Consider the following 17,844-nt stretch of genomic DNA (forward strand, 5'->3'; position numbering starts at 1 on the left):
CAATGTCTATTGAAATCCTCCCCCTCCCCCCAAGATGTTTACCTGTAATGGTTTAACGTGTTACTCTCCCTGGTGCACTGGATTCTTGTCATTCCTGATTCCTATAAAGTCACTGAGAACGTGAATTAGCAGGTACTTAACCAGTGTTCTGAGGGCAGACACGGGTTAGGTTCCTGTGAGGCTCTGGTCGCAACATTTTTGTCATCCATTTAATTCGTAATCTTGCTTTATGTGTGTTTCTGTTCAGAGACACCTAATTTAATATAGATTGTTGGTTCATTAACATTGAACTCACGACCAACAGCACCATCACTCCCGCCTGGACAAGGCTTATCTAACGCGTGTATTTTCTCCATAAGGCACATCACGACCTCCTTGCACTTGGGGACACCAGGCAGCCCCCCAGCACTGCACTTGGGGGCCATTTTAAACAGTGAGATCAACAACAAAAAGACAAAAATGGGAAAAGCATGGCACTAAATAGACCGGGAAAAGGACGGACGCTTGTTTGGGGTCTGAGCTGAAACCGGAAGGCAGGGTGGGCTGGCTTGACCTCAGGTGGACCACGGGTGACAGCCGCTCAGCGCAGGGACGCGTCGGAGTGACCAGGAAGCACCGCCAGTGTCAGTTTGGGTTACGGATTCTAGTGAGTGAACGAATTTGCAAACACGGAATCTGTGACGGTTCTGTGGATAATAAGGGGTAGACTGTACTTGCATCGTGGCAGGGACCCCTGGACCCATAGACTGAAGTATGTTGAGGGCAGAACCGTGTCCTAGTGACCTCATACCCCGAGCCTGGCATATAGTAGGTAATTTCAGCTTTCCTGAGGCGTAACTGACATCTAGAACTATAAGATACTTCAAGGGTCTGGTGATTTGACGTGTATATACACTGTGAAAGGGTCCCCTCCATCTAGTTAATTAGCACATCTCTCATCTCACATGTTTTTCTTTTGTGTGTGTGTGTGAGAGCATTCAGCAACTGTAGTCACCATGTGAGACATTAGACCTCAGACCCTTCCTTCTTTCTTTCTTTCTTTCTTTCTTTCTTTCTTTCTTTCTTTCTTTCTTTCTTTCTTTCTCTTTCTTTCTTTCTTTCTTTCTCTCTCTCTCTCTCTCCCTCTCTCTCTCTCTCCCTCCCTCCCTCCCTCCCTCCTCCCTCCCTCCCAGCGTGGCACGTGGGATCTTAGTTCCTGACCAGGGATTGAACCTGTGCCCCCTGCAGCGGAAGCGTGGAGTCCCAACCACTGGACCGCCAGGGAAGTCCTCAGACCTTATTCTTAGAGCTAAACTTTTTTGTTCCCTTTTACGGACCTCTTCCATTTCCCTCCGCCCTCCGTAGATGTTTGTGGTTGGACTGGTGTCGGGAATTAAGTACAGAGGCCTGGCCTCAGCTGGAAAACAATGTGTGTGAACTCAGAGGCTGGAGGGAAGAGGGGGACGGGGCTGGAGGGAGGCTGGGCCCACTGTTCCTGATCTCCCTTCCTGTTCTTGTCTAAGCAATGAGGTCCGGCCAGCGAAGGCTCAGAGATGACTGCCCCTGCCCTCCCCACCCTGGCACCCCAGAGGTCTCTGTCTGCTTCAGTGTGTGCAGTATTTTGTGGTCCTTGTAGAGCTGGATCCAATCTCCAGAGTCTGGTCTGGTGAGACTAGCCAGGGTAATGATGGGAGAGCCATTTTTGTCCCAGCTCTGAAGTCTGTTGGATGAGGAAAATCCACACAGTCCAGCGCAGTGCTCTGTGGGTTCTGTAACAGCTAAGCCAGATTGGGCAAAGCACCTGGGGTTCAGAAACTAGACCCCACCTGCCCTGATTCATACCGGACCTCATAGATGAGTCCTGCAGCCTGAAGAAGGATCCCCGTTCTGGGGTTGAGGCGGAAGGGGACCCACTCCCTTCCTCCCAGATTACTTAGTCTCCACGCCCCGCCCCCCCAACCATATCCCATATCCCACATCTTCATGTATCTGGAAGATTGGGACGGGTTCCTGGAAGGAAACCCCAAGTTTTCTTTTCTTTACAGCTTCTCAGTTATAGGGGTTGTTGGGATGAAGAAGGTGGTTCTTCCAAAGGCCTCCAGGAGAGGAGCCTCAGCGTTAAAAGCTGAGGCCTCTGTGGGCAGGACGTGAGAACCCCGTCCCGAGGGTCCTGTGTGGCTGGAACCTTTAGCCTGGATGCCCGAGTTCTTGATCTTGTAACTGGGCGAGAGCCTCAGGCCCCATCCTCATTGTCTCTCCCTAACTTTCTGGATGACGCCAGGCAAGTCCCATAAACTTCCCTAGCTCCTTCCAATCTCCATCACTTCCAGTCTGGGGGCAGGGCCATGGGGAGGAGGTTATAACATGTGTTGACGCCCAACGAGTCAGAGATGTTGTGATAAAACGGAAACGAGTAGTAGATTTGTCCTTGACCAAGGAAAGGGGATCAGTGGAAGAATTGACTCCTTAATTAAGGATGCCGTGTGCTGCTGAGTCCCCGACTTGGAGCCAGGAGTGGTGGGGGACACGGATGTAGGAGAAAATCACGTCCTCAAGTAGCTCACAGCCAGCAGGGGAAACAGGTGGGCACAGGTGCCATCACTTTTCCAGGACCAGGTGTTGCCGCGTTCTGAGTGGCATGTTGGGGGCTCCAGGCGTTAGGGGGAGTTGGGGGGGCTGAGTGATCACTGATGGCTGTGGAGGGCTACTGAAAGGGGTGGGCTTTGAGAGCAGGAGACAAGTCTTGAGGACACCACAGTGGACCAGGCAGGGGACTAGATCTGAGGTCACTCTCTCACGGTGAGATATTGGTCCTCCTTGAGACTTGGGTTCTCCATTTATAACCTGGGGATCACAGTTCCCTTCCTGTCCTGAAGGTGTTTTTTTTTTTTTTTTGCCTCTCCCATTGGGGAGCACAGGCTCCGGACACGCAGGCTCAGCGGCCATGGCTCACGGGCCCAGCCGCTCCGCGGCATGTGGGATCTTCCCGGACCGGGGCACGAACCCGCGTCCCCTGCATCGGCAGGCGGACTCCCAACCACTGCGCCACCAGGGAAGCCCCTGAAGGTGTTTTTGAGAAGCTTATTATTCTCATTATTAGAAAGATCTTGATAAAAGCCAGGGTAAGTTCCCAATTCTTTGGAAAAGTCCTGAGTAACTGGCATCAGCGGTCCCTAGGATGGAGCTGAGTGTTGTGTGGCCTTGGGTGGGCTTTTAGGTGGGGTGGGGCAGAGCAGGAGGCCTCTGGGGCAAGCCCTGGAGCCAAGTCAGGGATTATTTTTGTTCCTCTGCTCGTGGCACCTGGCCCGGGCTCAGCGATGCCATCTGTCCCCTCCAGCCCCTCCTGGCAGGGCCCCCGAGGGTCGCTGGGGGACCAGGAGGAGGCGCAGAGGGACCCTTCACTGGGCTGCTGTTGGCTTACCCTACCCGCCATCCCTTCTAGCCGTGGGCAGAGGCCGCGTGCGTGGGAGCTTTGCCTGGGGAGGGAAGCACCTGCCAGGCCCGGCTGTGGGCAGGCGGGGGTGGCGGAGGGGGGATTGTGGACAGGCCAGGCGGGCAGGGTTGTGGGCTGGGAATGGCAGGCCACACGGAGCTGGGAGCAGCTCCATTTCGGTAATGGATCCCGTGGCCCAGGGCCTCGGGTGACCCTCTGCCCAGCTCTCCTCCGGGCCGACCCAGTGCGGGGGCCTCAGCAAACCTGCCTCCTGGGGCAGGGTCTGGGCCCAGCTTCCCCCTGCCCACGAAGCCCAGCTTGCAGCCCAGCCCACCCCCCAGCCCAGCCCAGCTCCCAGCCCAGCCCAGCCCAGCTCAGCTCAGCTCCCAGTTCAGCCCAGATCCCAGCTCAGCTCCCAGCCCAGCCCAGCTCCCAGCTCAGCTCCCAGCCCAGCCCAGCTCAGCCCAGCTCCCAGCTCAGCTCCCAGCCCAGCCCACCTCCCAGCCCAGCTCGCAGCCCAGCTCAGCTCCCAGCCCAGCTCCCAGCTCAGCCCAGCTCGCAGCCCAGCCCAGCTCCCAGCTCAGCCCAGCTCCCAGCCCAGCTCAGCCCAGCTCCCAGCTCAGCCCAGCCCAGCTCAGTCCAGCTCAGCCCAGCTCCTCGCCCAGCCCAGCTTAGCCCAGCTCAGCCCAGCTCCCAGCTCAGCGCAGCTCCCAGCTCAGCTCCCAGCCCAGCCCAGCTCCCAGCCCAGCTCGCAGCCCAGCCCAATTCCCAGCCCAGCCCAATTCCCAGCTCAGCCCAGCTCCCAGCCCAGCCCAGCTCTCAGCTCAGCCCAGCTCCCAGCTCAGCTCCCAGCCCAGCTCAGCCCAGCTCCCAGCCCAGCCCAGCTCCCAGCTCAGCCCAGCTCCCAGCTCAGCTCCCAGCCCAGCTCTCAGCTCAGCTCAGCCCAGCCCCCAGCCCAGCCCAGCTCTCAGCTCAGCCCAGCTCCCACCTCAGTCCAGCTCCCAGCTCGGGGGAAGGAAGGGCCCAGGGAGCACAGGCCCTGCTCTCCGAGGGGCCCACGTGGAGTCAGGGAAGTTGGGGCACCCTCCTTTTCATCTCCTAACTTTCTGGCCTCTGGGGCACCTTCTGTGTTTAGTGTCAGATCCCAGAAGAAAATCTAGGTGAAGCCAGGAGACACGACGCCGTAGGTATTCATATTGTTAACTAGCTAGTATTAATTATTATTAGGCTTTAGGGCTGAAGGTGTGTGTATCTAGCTGGTCTGTTTAGGGCTCTAGGCCTTACGTGCAGCTTAGTAATAGTAAGGGTGACGTGAATAGCTCTTCCCGAGCACGGGCTCTGGGTCAGGCCCCGTGCAGTTGACATCTGGTATTACCGACCATCACATGGACACCTCTCCAAGGCAGATCGGTTTCCAGCCTCCTCTGAGCAAAGCCGCAGGCGAGAGTCCGCAAGGTATGTTTAGAGGCCGCTTGGGAGAGTAGGGGGTTGGGCTGCGAGCCGCAGGCACTGCCAGGGCAGGAGGGACCTGCCAGGGACAGAATTCACAGGTGATCTGGCTGAGGCCCAGAGAAACGGAGGGACTCGTCCACGGTCACAGTGGCTCGTAGAACTGGAGCCAGAAACAGCGTCTTGATTCCCAGACGTCACCTTTTCATTTACAAGCCTCCAGAATAAACCCCAAAGGGATTTACATACAACTCAAGCTCTCCCTCTGGTGTGCCCAAGTCCAGACATTTACTGAGATTTTCTTCTGTTTCCTAACACTAAACACAGAACAGTGCATACTCCCCACAGAGAAATCATCACTTCACAGACACACACCAAATAGCCATTGATTTGTTCATCCTTTTGTCCCCAGCGTGTGCAGCATGCGGAGGATTTAGTTGAGAAAGACGGCCAGCCCTGCCCTCGTGGGGTCTACAGTGTGCTAAGGGGGACCAGTCACCCTGGGAGCTGGGGCTGAGGTGCCCAAAGCACGGGGACCTGCCGGAGTGCGGAGGGCGCCTCACCCAGACTGAGCTTGGGGTCATCTTCCCAGGGGAAGGGAGATTTTAGCTGAAACAGCTGTACCCCTGAAACTAACACAGTATTGTAAATCAGCTATTCAATTAAAAAAGAAAAAGAAAAGATTTTGGCTGGACCTTAAGGATGGGTAGGAGTTGGCCGGGGGAAGGGGGTTGGGGAGGAAGGTCACCGGCAGCTCTGCCCTGTGCGGGGGAAGAGCTTGGCATTTTGGGGTATCATTTGGGCAACTGAGTTTGGGGCTTGGGGGGTGCAAAGAAGAGGGAGGAGAGAGAGTGGTGCAGACGGATGGAAGGTATGGGTGGAGAGCCGCAATCAGCGGATAAAGGGCCCTGTAAAATCCCATTATTTAAGAGCCCTGGAAAGATTTTAAGTGGAAGAATCGTGTCCTGTAGAAGCATCGCTGGCTGCAGTGAAAAGATTATGGAGTCTGGATGGGGCTTGCCCCGGTCGTCCAGGTGAGCACTGGGGAAGCTTTGGGTTAGGGCTCCAAGAGAGAAAGACAGGGTGTGGTCGTGAATTGCTGATGGGAGATGAGAGGGAAAAGTCAAAACGCACTCCTTGGTTTTTTTGGCTTCTGGGTGGATGGTTGTGTCTGTTCCTGAGAGACGGGGCAGGAGGAAGATTCAGCCACAAGTGGAAGGACGGGACTTTGGCTGTGTTGAGTCGGAAGAGCTTTGGAGACGTCTGGTGATCGGTGACTGGTTGCTATGCAGTCCAAACCCAGGGAAGATTCAGGTTTGGGAATCATAGTGAGGGGTAAGCCATGGGTGAGGACCCCCCCCGCCCCCACCCAAGGGGTGTGTTCAGGGTTTAAAGAGGAGAGGTCAGGTCGGAACTGTGGGGAGACATGTATGGGAAGGGTCTGACCCAAGGTGAAGGCGCTCAGTTAGATGACTTGACAACCGTCTTGGGCTTCCGTGTGTTTTGAGAATCAGTGTTAAGTTTTGTGGAAAACCTTGTGAGATTTTTATTCCTGATTTCATCGAATTTATGCTTTATCTGGAGAGGTTCGACCTCTTGGTGATGGGTTTTCCCATCCACAAACACACAGTTTCCTTTCCATTTATGTAGGGATTGTATGTCTTTCAAAGAAATTACCATTTTCTCTGTAAAGTGACAAATCTTTGTGAGATTTATCACTACTAGATAAATTATGGCTTTGGTTTCCGAATGGGGTATTTGGAATACAAAAAATTATGTTGTCTAATACCTTATTTCTGGCATAAAAGAATGGAATTGGTTTTGATATGCTGGTCTTGCTGAACTTTTTAATGATTTGTTCGTAGCATCTTTTCAATCTTCTGTCATCCTTCCTTAGCGTAATGACGCTTTTACTTCCTTTCCAATCTTCACAATTCTTTTTCTGTTCTACTGTGTTGGCTAGGACTTCTGTTACAGTGTGAGTGTTCAGTGTTGAAACTCAGCATTCTTTATCTTATTCCTGACTTTAAATGTAATGCCTTTAGTGTTTAATCATTAAAAGTTTTGGTCACCAATTTCAACCTGTGAATGGGTTTCTTTTCCCTCACCAACCACCTGGGTGTCCTACAGTTCAACTCAGTTCTAACATTATCTAGCGGGAGGTAGCGTGAGATCCCACAGGTTAAGGGCTCAGTCCCACAAGACTGAACCCGTGCAAGTTCAGGTTATCACCGACTATATATTGGAGGTTCCAATAAATCCCTCCCTTGGGTTCAGTTAACTTGCTTGAGTGGTTTACAGAACTCAGAGAAACACTTTACTTACCAGACTACCAGTTTACTGTAAAAGGATGTAACTCAGGAACAGCCTGATGGAAGAGATGCATATGGCATGGCGTAGGGAAAGGGCGTGGAACTTCCATGCCCTTCCTGTTGGCAGTCACTCTCCCCATATCTGCACATGGTCACCAACTCAGAATCTCTCAGAACCTTCTCCTTTGGTGTTTTTATGGAGGCTTCACTGTTGAGGTATGGTGGATTACATTGTTGGCTGTTGGCGATTAATTCAACTCTTGCCTCTCTCCCTTCCCCAGAGGTCGGGCGGATGGGGCTGAAAGTTCCACCCTCTAATCACTTGGGTGGTTCTCCTGGCCACCAGCCCCCATCCTCAGGTGCACCTCATTCCCGTAACAAAAGATACCTTTATGGCTCTCAGCACGTAGGAAATTTCAAGGATTTTGGGGGCTCTGTGTCAGAAACAGGACAAAGACCAAATGTGTACTTCTTCTTATAAATCAAAATATCACAATAGGTTTTGGGAAGAAATCTGTTGTTAGATTAAGGAAGTTCCTTTTGTTTCTACAGTTTGCTAAGCGTTTTTACTGTGAATGGGTCTTGTATCAAATGCGTCTTCTGAGCTTATGGTTCAGAAATACGGTTTTTCTGCATTCGCATGTGTGTATGTATTGTGTGGCCAAACTTAGTGATCCTCATTGTTGTTATTGTTTTTTTGGGGTTTTTTTTGCGGTACGCGGGCCTCTCACTGTTGTGGCCTCTCCCGTTGCGGAGCACAGGCTCCGGACACGCAGGCTCAGCGGCCGTGGCTCACGGGCCCATCCGCTCCGCGGCATGTGGGATCTTCCCGGACCGGGGCACGAACCTGCGTCCCCTGCATCGGCAGGCGGACTCTCAACCACTGTGCCACCAGGGAAGCCCTAATGTTCATTCTTGAATGATATTTAGGTTGGGTTTCTAATTCTAGGTTGACAGTTATTTTTCTCTCCATAATTTGGAGATGTTATCGTGGGTTTTCCAGTTGACAAGTTCACTATCAATATATACAATCAGTATGATAATCTTTCCCTTGTAGGTAATCTGCCCCTTCACTCTGGATGCTTTTAAGATCTACTCTTTGTTTTTGGTATTCTTCAGTGTCTCTATAATATCTGTTCATTTTATTTGAATTTATCCTGGTTAGGATTTAGTATGGTTCCTGAATTGGAGGATTCATGTATTTCATTAATCCTGGAAAATTCCTTGCCATTATATTTTCAAATGTTGTTCTATTTCATTTTCTATACTCTTTCTCAAATGTTAATTGAAGGTATGTTGAACTGCCTTATTGTGTTCTTCTTGCTCTTTATCTTCATTCTTTTTAACACATTTATGAATAATGTCCTCAGATATATCTTCCAGGTTGTTGATTCTTTCTCTAGCTGTGTCTAATTTGCTGTTACTCTCAGTCGTTGAGTTTTTAACTTCAGTGGCTAAAATGTTTATTTCTAAATATTCTATTTGGTTCTTTTCCCAGTCTGCTTTGTACTTTTTGATAGTGTCTAATTCTCATCTTTCCAATTCCTTAAGTCAATAATCACTTTAAATACAATTATATAATAGTTTTATCTGATTGTTCAATTATCTATAGTTCTTGGGGGATCCAATCCCATCAAATCTTGATCATGGTGGACTGTTCCCTCTTACAATTTGTAATTTTGGATTTTGAGATTCTTGAGCGAGTCTTTGGATCTCTGCAGTCTGAGTTAAGATTGTCTTCTCAGAGATTTTCAGCCTGGGATCACTATTTGTTTTTGTGAATTGGCTGGGGGTTCCTGCATAATATAAAATACAAATCTCGAATCCACTTAAAGGCAGGCCCTTGGCTACAAATTCTTAGGAAAGAAAATTCTTTTTTATACCTAGGGCTTCGGCCAAGACAGGCAATCTTCCTAGTCTATTTTGTGAATAGTCTACCTTTTCTCTGAGGATTGAGGTATTGTTCGCAGTTCCAACCTCCCTGTATCTCTCGGGTGTAAGGTCTCTGGGTGGCCACTAAAACCCCGTGTCTTCATTACTAAGATCAGCTTCATCTTCTGCTTCCTGGCGTTGTAGTAACAGCTCATCCGCCTGTTGTTACAGGTTTGAGTTGTCTCATTTGGGGCCTCTTTACCTTCTTCTGAAGTCAGCTATGTATTTAAAAGTGTACTTCTTATGTTTTATCGTTTCTAGATTTCTTTTACAGAGTGAGTTTTAAAAAGCATCTTATCTACCGTATTGCCAGAAATTAAAGTTAGGAACTCTTTAAAGAAGTTTGTTTTGGAAGGTACAGAAAAATGTTTCAACATTCACAATAGGATCAAGACCAGAATTTCTGGTAGAGAATAAGCTAGTTTCTTCCAGATCAAGTGACCCCCTCAGACACACTTCAGGAAAAACTTATTTTAACTGGCCACAGAGAGGAAGTTGACATTTGTTATGCTAAAAGACCTGGGACCCTGGAGGGCGGAGATCCAGACCCTGCTACACTACTGATTTGCTGCATGACCTCGGGCACGTCCCTAGGCCTTTCTGGTCTCAGTGTCCCCATCCTCAAGCTGAGAGGATTGGGTTAGGTTTCGTACTTTGAATTTCAGTGGTTCTAACCTCCTTCCGACTGCATGTCTGTGCCAGCAGCCAGGGCAAGCTTCTTGGAACCTCCAACCCCTCCCAGGATATGCTGCCCCGCACTCAGCTCCTCCTTGTGAACTTGACCATGCTCACCCTCATACCCACCTATCTGTGAACAATGTGTACCTCTGACAGGCCTGGGGAAGGGAGAGAAAGTGAGGGGTACTCTGGGGAGGTCTTATCTCAGAGGGTCCTGGATGCAAGTGGGTGGGAGCTCGTGTTTCAATTCCTGGCCCTGGGTTTGGGCTGCTGGACCACACTGCTCCTCACGGCTAATGGGGGAGGGGGTGACATGTGTGATGGGGAGGGGGTCCTCCTATGCAGATGCGCTTGGTGGCTGGGAGAGGAGGGATGCTGGGACCTTGGGAGGACTTTGGGAGGCAAATGGTACCCACCTGGCACTCATAATCCAAAAGCTGCCTTAAGAGTACTAGTATGTACTGCTTCTTCCCAAACTCCTGAGAATCATGTCCAGAAATTCACGGCTTGGACAGTTGGAGCCAAGAGATCACTGGGTTTGTCTCATGCTAGTGACTAGAATAAGGTTGTGTTGTCACCTTCTGGAGGTACCAGCCATTCAACCTCACCATATCCCCAACATGTGAGAATCTGCCAGGGCTAGAATCTTCCTCTGAAAAGAGCCTGAGCTGGGATGGAGTAAGAGAATGGCGACCTGAATTTTACTTTGCATGTTTCATATTTTAATTATGGTTAAAATTAAACCATAATTTTATGGTGCAAAATTTATCATCTTAACCATTTAAAAAATAATAAAATTAATTATTTATTTATTTCTGGCTGCATTGGGTCTTCGTTGCTGCGCGCAGGCTCTCTCTAGTTGCAGCGAGCGGGGGCTACTCTTTGTTGTGGGGCGTGGGCTTCTTATTGCGGTGGTTTCTCTTGTTGCAGAGCATGGGCTCTAGGCGCGTGGGCTTCAGTAGTTGTGGCGCGTGAGCTCAGTAGTTGTGGTTTGTGGTCTCTAGAGTGTAGGTTCAGTAGTTGTGGCACTCAGGCTTAGTTGCTCCACGGCATGTGGGATCTTCCCGGACCAGGGCTCGAACCTGTGTCGCCTGCATTGGCAGGCGGATTCTTAACCACTGCACCACCAGGGAAGCCCCATCTTAACCATTTTTAAGTGTATAGTTCAGTAATGTTAAAAGTATATTCACAAGTGGATCTATGTATATGTATAACTAATCACATTGCTGTACACCTGAAACTAACACAACATTGTAAATCAACTCTACTTCCGTAAAAATTAAAATAAAACATAAAAAGTAAACTTAAAACAGAAAAAAAAAGTATATTCACGTTGTTGTGCAACACATCTCCGGAACTTTTTCATCTTGCAAAACCGAAACCCTATACCCCTTAAACAGCAACTCCCCACCTCCTCCTCCCCCAGCCCGGGGTAACCACCGTTCTACTTTCTGCCTCTATGACTTTGAGAACCCTAAGGATGTCATATAAGTGGAATCACACAGTATTTGTCTTTTGTGACTGGCTTCTGTCACTTAGGATAATGTCCTCAAAGTCCATCCATGTTATAACATGTCCAACCATGTTATTCAACCTTCCTTTTTAAGGTTGAATAATACTCCACTGTATATAGATACGACATTTGGTTTATGCTTTCATTCATCCATGGACACTTGGGTTGCTTCTGTCTCTTGGCTATTGTGAATAGTGCTGCTGTGAACATGGGTGTATAAATAATCTCTTCGAGACCCTGCTTTTGGTTCTTCTGGGTGTATACCCAGAAGTGGAATTGCTGGATCATATGGTAGCTCTTATTTGGATTTTTTTGAGGGACCTCCATACTGTTTTCCCCAGTGGTTGCCCCATTTTCTGTTCCCACCAACGGTGTACAATGTTTTGCATCCTTTTGCCCCTTTTTGATTTAATGTAGAGCATCCCTGGCACTTGGTCCTCGTCTCCAACTTCTCAGCTCCATCTGGGTTCTTAGAGCCATGATCAGAGGGAGCCTGGTCATTGAGCTCCTTTGACAGGGCGGGAAGCTGAGGCCTATGGATGGGAGATAACCTGCCCTTGACACCCCAAATCTTCCACCTCACTCTTTGTTCCCTGGGATCCCCGGCCTTTCCCTTTGAGGTCCTGTGCCCTGATCGCCAGGAAAGGAGGAGCACCTGGTTCAGGGGTGGTGCTCCCTGGGTCCCCCCCCCCCAACCCTGGTCCACACATTCATCCACCAATGCCGTGGTTTCTGCCCAAACAGGTCCAACGGGCGCTCCTCCAAGCGGAGCCTTGGAGGGCACGGCCGGCACCATTACCTCCAACGAGTGGAGCTCTCCCAACTCCCCCGAGGGGAGCAACGTCTCTGGGGGCAGCCAGGCCTTGGACAAGCCCATCGACAATGACGCGGAGGGCGTGTGGAGCCCTGACATCGAGCAGAGCTTCCAGGAGGCCCTGGCCATCTACCCGCCCTGCGGTCGGCGCAAGATCATCCTCTCAGACGAAGGCAAGATGTATGGTAAGGAGGCTGTCGGGCCTGGCCAGCAGCGCCCCCCAACTCACGGTCCAGGCCTGGCAACAGCCTCAGCACAGCAACCACGCTCCTGCCAAGTGACGGAGGGGGGGGACTTCTTGGGGCTCCTCCCAGGTGGACGCTGCTTTACTCTGTCCTGGGCTCCCAAGGGATGGGAGGGCCTCGGAGGAGACGCCTTTGGGTGGATGTGGAGGATGGTGAGAATGTGGTACTGGAAGACTGGTAGAACATCCCCCCGCCCCGGGGCAGGCTGTGTAAATCCCTCTAGCCATCCCCCAGGCAAATGCCTCATCTTCTCCCAGCTTCCCACCTTGGCTGTGTAGGCGGTTAGGAAGGCCGTCCTGGCTCATTCCCTCCCTCCCTTCCCAATGCAGGAGCCTACTGTGTGTCAGGCAGGGTGGGGCAGATCTAGACCCTGCTCACAGCTCGGTGAGGGTGAGCACACATGTAACTGTACACAAGGCAGACAGGCGTGTCCCCAGAGAGGCTGAGGACCCTTCCCTCAGGGACGTTCCCCTCCAGCCGAGGGCCATGAGGTAAGGCTAAGTCTTCCTGAGCCGCAGAGGGTGGGAACATACAGAGACACAATGTCCAGCAGCCCCGTGGGAAGGACTGAGCGGTCTGCCCGGGGCTGTGTTGACTTTTGGATGGAAGAGAGGGTATCTGGGGGAGCAAAACGAACACTGAACGGCTGTTGAGAGGCTTAGGTCAGCCCCCATTGACACTGGAAAGCCCGCCAGGACCCTCAGCTTGAAACGTGGGTCTTGGGCAGCTGAGGGGGGTCTCTGACTGGCTGAAGCCCCTGACAGCAGAGGGTCTCGCCCTGCCCCCCCATGAGATGGCTCCAGGCCAGGCGACCACCTGTACACGGGTGCCCCTCCCCCAGCGCAGACGCTTTGTCGGCTGTGTGGGGGGCCCATGGGGGTTGACCCAGCTCATCTCTGAGGGCTGCTGTAAGAATTGCCACAAATTTAAGGGGTGCCTTGGACAACAGAAATGTATCCTCGTGGGTCAGGAGGACAGAAGTCTGAACTCAAGGGGTCCCTGGGGTTGGTTCCTCGTGGAGGATCTGTTCCGTGCCTCCGTCCTGGCTTCTGGTGGCGGATGGCAGCCCTTGGTGTCCTTGGCTCGTAGCTGTATCACTCCCATCTCTGACCCTGTTGTCACATGGCCATCCTCTCTGTGTCTCTGTGTCCTCCTCTTACACGGACACCTGTAAGAGGTTACCAATCATTGGATTTAGGGCCCACCTTAATCCAGTATGACCTCATCTTAACTCATTACGTCTGTGAAGACCCTGTTTCCAGATAAGGCCACGTTGTGAGGTTCTGGGTGGACGTGAATGTTGGGGGGACAGCAACACAGTTCAATGGACCAAACTCAAATCTGCTTAGTTACTGGTCTAGGGAGTCGTGGAGCTGCACAGCCCCGCCCACTTCATCCTTTACCTACACCTTCCCTGCAGGGCCAAGGGATTCCTTCTCTCCTGCTTGTTGGGGAAGCAGGGTCCTCTCGAGCTAGACCCTGGGTCTGCTCCTTGGTCAGCAGTCAAAGCTCTCATCCCTCCTTAACAGCCCCTCTGCTGTGGCTCTGCTGGGGCACCACTTCTGTGGGCCTCCACGCCCCGGGTCGGGCCCGCCAGGCCTCCCTGCTTAACTACTTCCTGCTCTAATGCTTGCTTCTTACTTTTGGTCCCTACGGAAGCTTCGTGGAGGAGAGAGCCGCTGTGTATGGAGCACCTGTGTGTCCGGGGTGGGGCTGCTGATGGAGCTGGGCAGGCGGGGGCTCTGGTATCCTGGGCTCTTCCCGCCGCTTTGGTGGGGAGTGGGGTGCGTGCTGGTCAGGAGCTGAGGTGTGAGGGGGAGGGGTGTGTAGGGCGGGTCCCGGGTGTGGCTGGAGAGCTGTCCTGTCCCTGGGTGGGGCGGTGATCAGTGGCCAGGCGCCTCTCAGGGTTCCTCTTCCTGCTTTAAGGGGACAAATGGTCTGGCAAACACAGGTGGGCAAGAGGCGCTCAGCATAGGGAGAAAGCCGAGGGTGCTGCCGTGTGGGGAAGGCCCAGGAGGTGCTGACCGTGGAGAGCCAGCAGACAGTGTTTGAGTGACGCCGTGGGCCAGCTGTTTCTTTGTGTGTGGTGGTAAAATATACCGTTGTAACCATTTTTCAGTGTACAGTTCAGTGGCATTAAGTACATTCACATTGTTGTGAGACCATCATCACCATCCGTTTCTAGAATTTTCTCATCCTCCCGAACTGAAATCTGTCCCCATTAAACACTCACTCCCCCCCACCCCCAGCCCCTGGTACCTACCATCCACTTTCTGTCTCTATGGCTGTGATTCCTCTACGGACCTCATGTAAGTGGAGTCACGCAGCATTTGTCCTTCTGTGTCCAGCTTGTTTCACTGAGCATCTCGTCCTCAAGGTTCCTCCGTGTCGTAGCAGGTGTCAGAAGTCCTTCCTTTTTTTGGTTTGTTTGTTTGTTTTTGCGGTACGCGGGCCTCTCACTGTTGTGGCCTCTCCCGTTGCGGAGCACAGGCTCCGGACGCGCAGGCTCAGCGGCCATGGCTCACGGGCCCAGCCGCTCCGCGGCATGTGGGATCTTCCCGGACGGGGGCACGAACCCGTGTCCCCTGCATCAGCAGGCGGACTCTCAACCACTGCGCCACCAGGGAAGCCCAGAAGTCCTTCCTTTTGAAGACCGAGTCACATTCCGTCATATGATGGACCCCATGGTGTTTATCGGTTCACCCAGTTGATGGACATTTGGGTGGCTTCACTTGTTTTAGTCGTTAAGGGTGGATATTTCTATCCGTATTCACATAGGAAGGTATAGGGGTTAAGAGACTTGATCTTTGGGCCCCTGGCGATTGTGACTGAAGCAGGGTTTGGGAAAGGCAAGGCTGTGCACTTCCAGCAGGCCTTGGGGTGGAACTGTGTTTGGCAGGAGGGGAGCCGTTGAGTGAGGGAAGCAAGATGAAAACAGTGTTTGGCAAACTGTCCTGGCCTTGCCGGCGTCCTTTGCGGCTCTCCTTCCCTGTGCTGAGAGACGGGGAGGGGCCGAGGCCAGGAGCCTCTTAGTGACGGGGGAGGGGTGACAGCCTGTGCAGATGCAGAGAGAGAAGCTCAGAGAAGCCAAGAGCTTCTCCCAGAGTCGCTCAGGTAGTAAGTGGGAGCGGGGGCCGGGTGGGGCAGCGGTCAGCGCTCCCCATTACCCCGAGTGGCCCTGGTGAGCTCTGCGAAGCCAGCCTGCCTCCTGCTTGGCCCCAGCTCAGGTGGGTCAGGCTCTGGACAGGGGGACCGGGAGGCGCCCCGCGGAGTCTGGCGACCGACCCAGCCCCCATGGCACCTGTCCTCCGTGAGTACACGTCCCGCTGGGGTCCAGACGCTGGCTTAGCCCCATCTCGTCTTACTGGCTCGGGGGCAGAGCCAAGGCAGGTCCTTGCCGGAGTGGACGGGGGCTCGGCAGAGCGGAGCAGCCCTGCTGGGGGGTATATATAGCCCTGAGCTCAGCCCCGGGTGTGGGATGGGCGGGGGAGGGGCGGTAGAGGGACCAGCCGCCAAGTTGGCTCAGACTTGGTCTCCCTCAGGCTGCTCGCCACCCCTCCTTCTCTCGGGGACCCACCCTTGCCATCCTCTGTGCCCCGAGAGCCCTGGTCCTTACTCTCCCCTGCGCCCCACATCAGAGGCCTCAGCTGGTTTCCAGGTGGGCAGCTGGCCTCCGGTAGGAAGAGCAAGCTGCCCAGAGGAGGATTTGAGCCCCGGAGTCTCTGAGGACAAGGGGTCAGTCCTGCCCCCAGCTCGGCCCCCGCACACCCAGAGCAGGGTCACCCACCAGGGCCAGGCAGACATGCAGGTGACACGCAGGCGCAGGACAGATCCGCACTGAGCCTCCCCGCCCGTGGACCTGCTCCCGGGCCAAGGCTGCCCCTTCCCCGGCTCATGGCAGCCTTTGGTTTTGCCCTGTCACGGTGTGACCCTTGCCCTGGCACTGCCCGTCTCTCTGACCTCGTCGTCCAGCCTGGCTCTGCCCCCCTGGCAGGTGGCGGGAGGTGAGCGTGGCTCCCGTCTGGCTCGGGCGGCCTGGCTCCCCCTCTGGCTGCCCGCGGCCCGGGGCTGGCTCTGTCTTGCTCTGGGCGTTCCTCCCCTCTGCCCGCCAGGGCCCTGGCTCTCCTGGAGGTTGCTCTGAATCTCCCGTCTCTGCCCTCTCCTTTCTCCCTTGTCTCCCTGGCGCCTCGTTTCCTGTTAGCCGTTGGGCGGTTCTCATCGAGGGCCCCACCACTCTGGACCAGGCCGGGCTGGGGCCGTGGTCTCTGCTCTCTGTGGCTGCGTGGTTGAAGGAGAGACAGGAGGAACATCTTTGGAAAGTAAACTGAGGGCCCTTAAGTTGTATGTAGCCAGTCAGCGGAGGGCTGGCTTATCTTGGAAGCTTTCTGGGAGGAAGTGGAGCTTGGCCAGGCAGAGGAAGGCGCGGGGGAGTGAGCCTTGGTCCAGAGGCAGGGCTTTGCCTGCTGGGTTTGGGGGTCCCCGTGGGGATCTGGGCAAATGTTGTGATAAGGGACCATCAGAGGTGAGTCACTAGCTAACGAGAGGCTGAGCAGGGGCTGGACCAGGTCGGGCTTTGGTCACTGAGGCGATGGGACAGGTCACGGAGCCTCATCCGAGCTTCTGCTGCCCCTTCCTCATCGTGGTCCTGGGCCCTCCGCTGCCCTGTGCTTCGTGTCCCTCTCTTCTGGCCTGGACCCCTGGTGTCCTGCTTCTGGAGGCCTGACGATGGGCGCCTCTGTTCCCATCCACTCCGTCCAGTGGCCAGTTGGGCAGGTCGTTTACCTCTTCTCAGCTTCAATGTCCCCATTTGAAAAATGGGGATAATAATGATACTACCTTTTGCGGGGTTTTGGTTTTATTTATTTATTACTTATATATATATATTTTTTTTTAAATAAATTTATTTATTTATTTTATTTTTGACTGTGTTGGGTCTTTGCTGCTATGCACGGGCTTTCTCTAGATGCGGTGAGCGGGGGCTACTCTTCATTGAAGTGCGCGGGCTTCTCATTGCAGTGACTCCTCTTCTTGTGGAGCACGGGCTCTAGACACATGGGCTTCAGTAGTTGTGGCGCGTGGGCTCGGTAGTTGTGGTTCGCGGGCTCTAGAGCGCAGGCTCAGTAGTTGTGGCACACGGGCTTAGTTGCTCCGCAGCATATGGGATCTTCCTGGACCAGGGCTCGAACCCGTGTCCCCCTGCATTGGCAGGCAGATTGTTAACCACTGCGCCAGCAGGGAAGCCCAACTTATATATTTTGTGGGAAAATATGAAGAACTTAAAATGCACCATATGACCCTTTGTAAGTGCACAGCTCAGTGGCATTAGGTGCACTTAGACTGTTGTGCAGCCGTCACCACTGTCCTCTCCAGAACTTTTTCGTTCTTCTCAACAGAAACTGTACCCATTAAACACTAACTCCCCATTCCCCCTTCCCCGCAGGCCCCGGTAGCCTCTGATCTACTTTCTGTAGATCATGAATTTGCCTGTT

At 53.1% G+C, this 17,844-nt stretch overlaps 1 protein-coding gene across 1 annotated transcript in view; it reads left to right on the forward strand.

The window, feature by feature from the left end:
• Positions 1 to 3,011: 3,011 nt before the first annotated feature.
• Positions 3,012 to 17,844, forward strand: part of TEAD4 (TEA domain transcription factor 4) — a 45,633-nt gene continuing 30,800 nt past the window's right edge. The window contains exons 1-2 of the mRNA XM_029206580.1: positions 3,012 to 3,101; positions 12,041 to 12,295. Coding sequence (XP_029062413.1) covers positions 12,289 to 12,295 — 7 coding nt within the window. The 5' untranslated portion in view covers positions 3,012 to 3,101; positions 12,041 to 12,288. The remainder of the gene's footprint in view (positions 3,102 to 12,040; positions 12,296 to 17,844) is intronic.

The sequence above is a fragment of the Monodon monoceros genome, unplaced genomic scaffold (assembly GCF_005190385.1).
Source record: "Monodon monoceros isolate NGI ecotype Baffin Bay Population unplaced genomic scaffold, NGI_Narwhal_1 Super_Scaffold_6, whole genome shotgun sequence".
In the NCBI taxonomy this organism is placed as follows: domain Eukaryota; kingdom Metazoa; phylum Chordata; class Mammalia; order Artiodactyla; family Monodontidae; genus Monodon; species Monodon monoceros.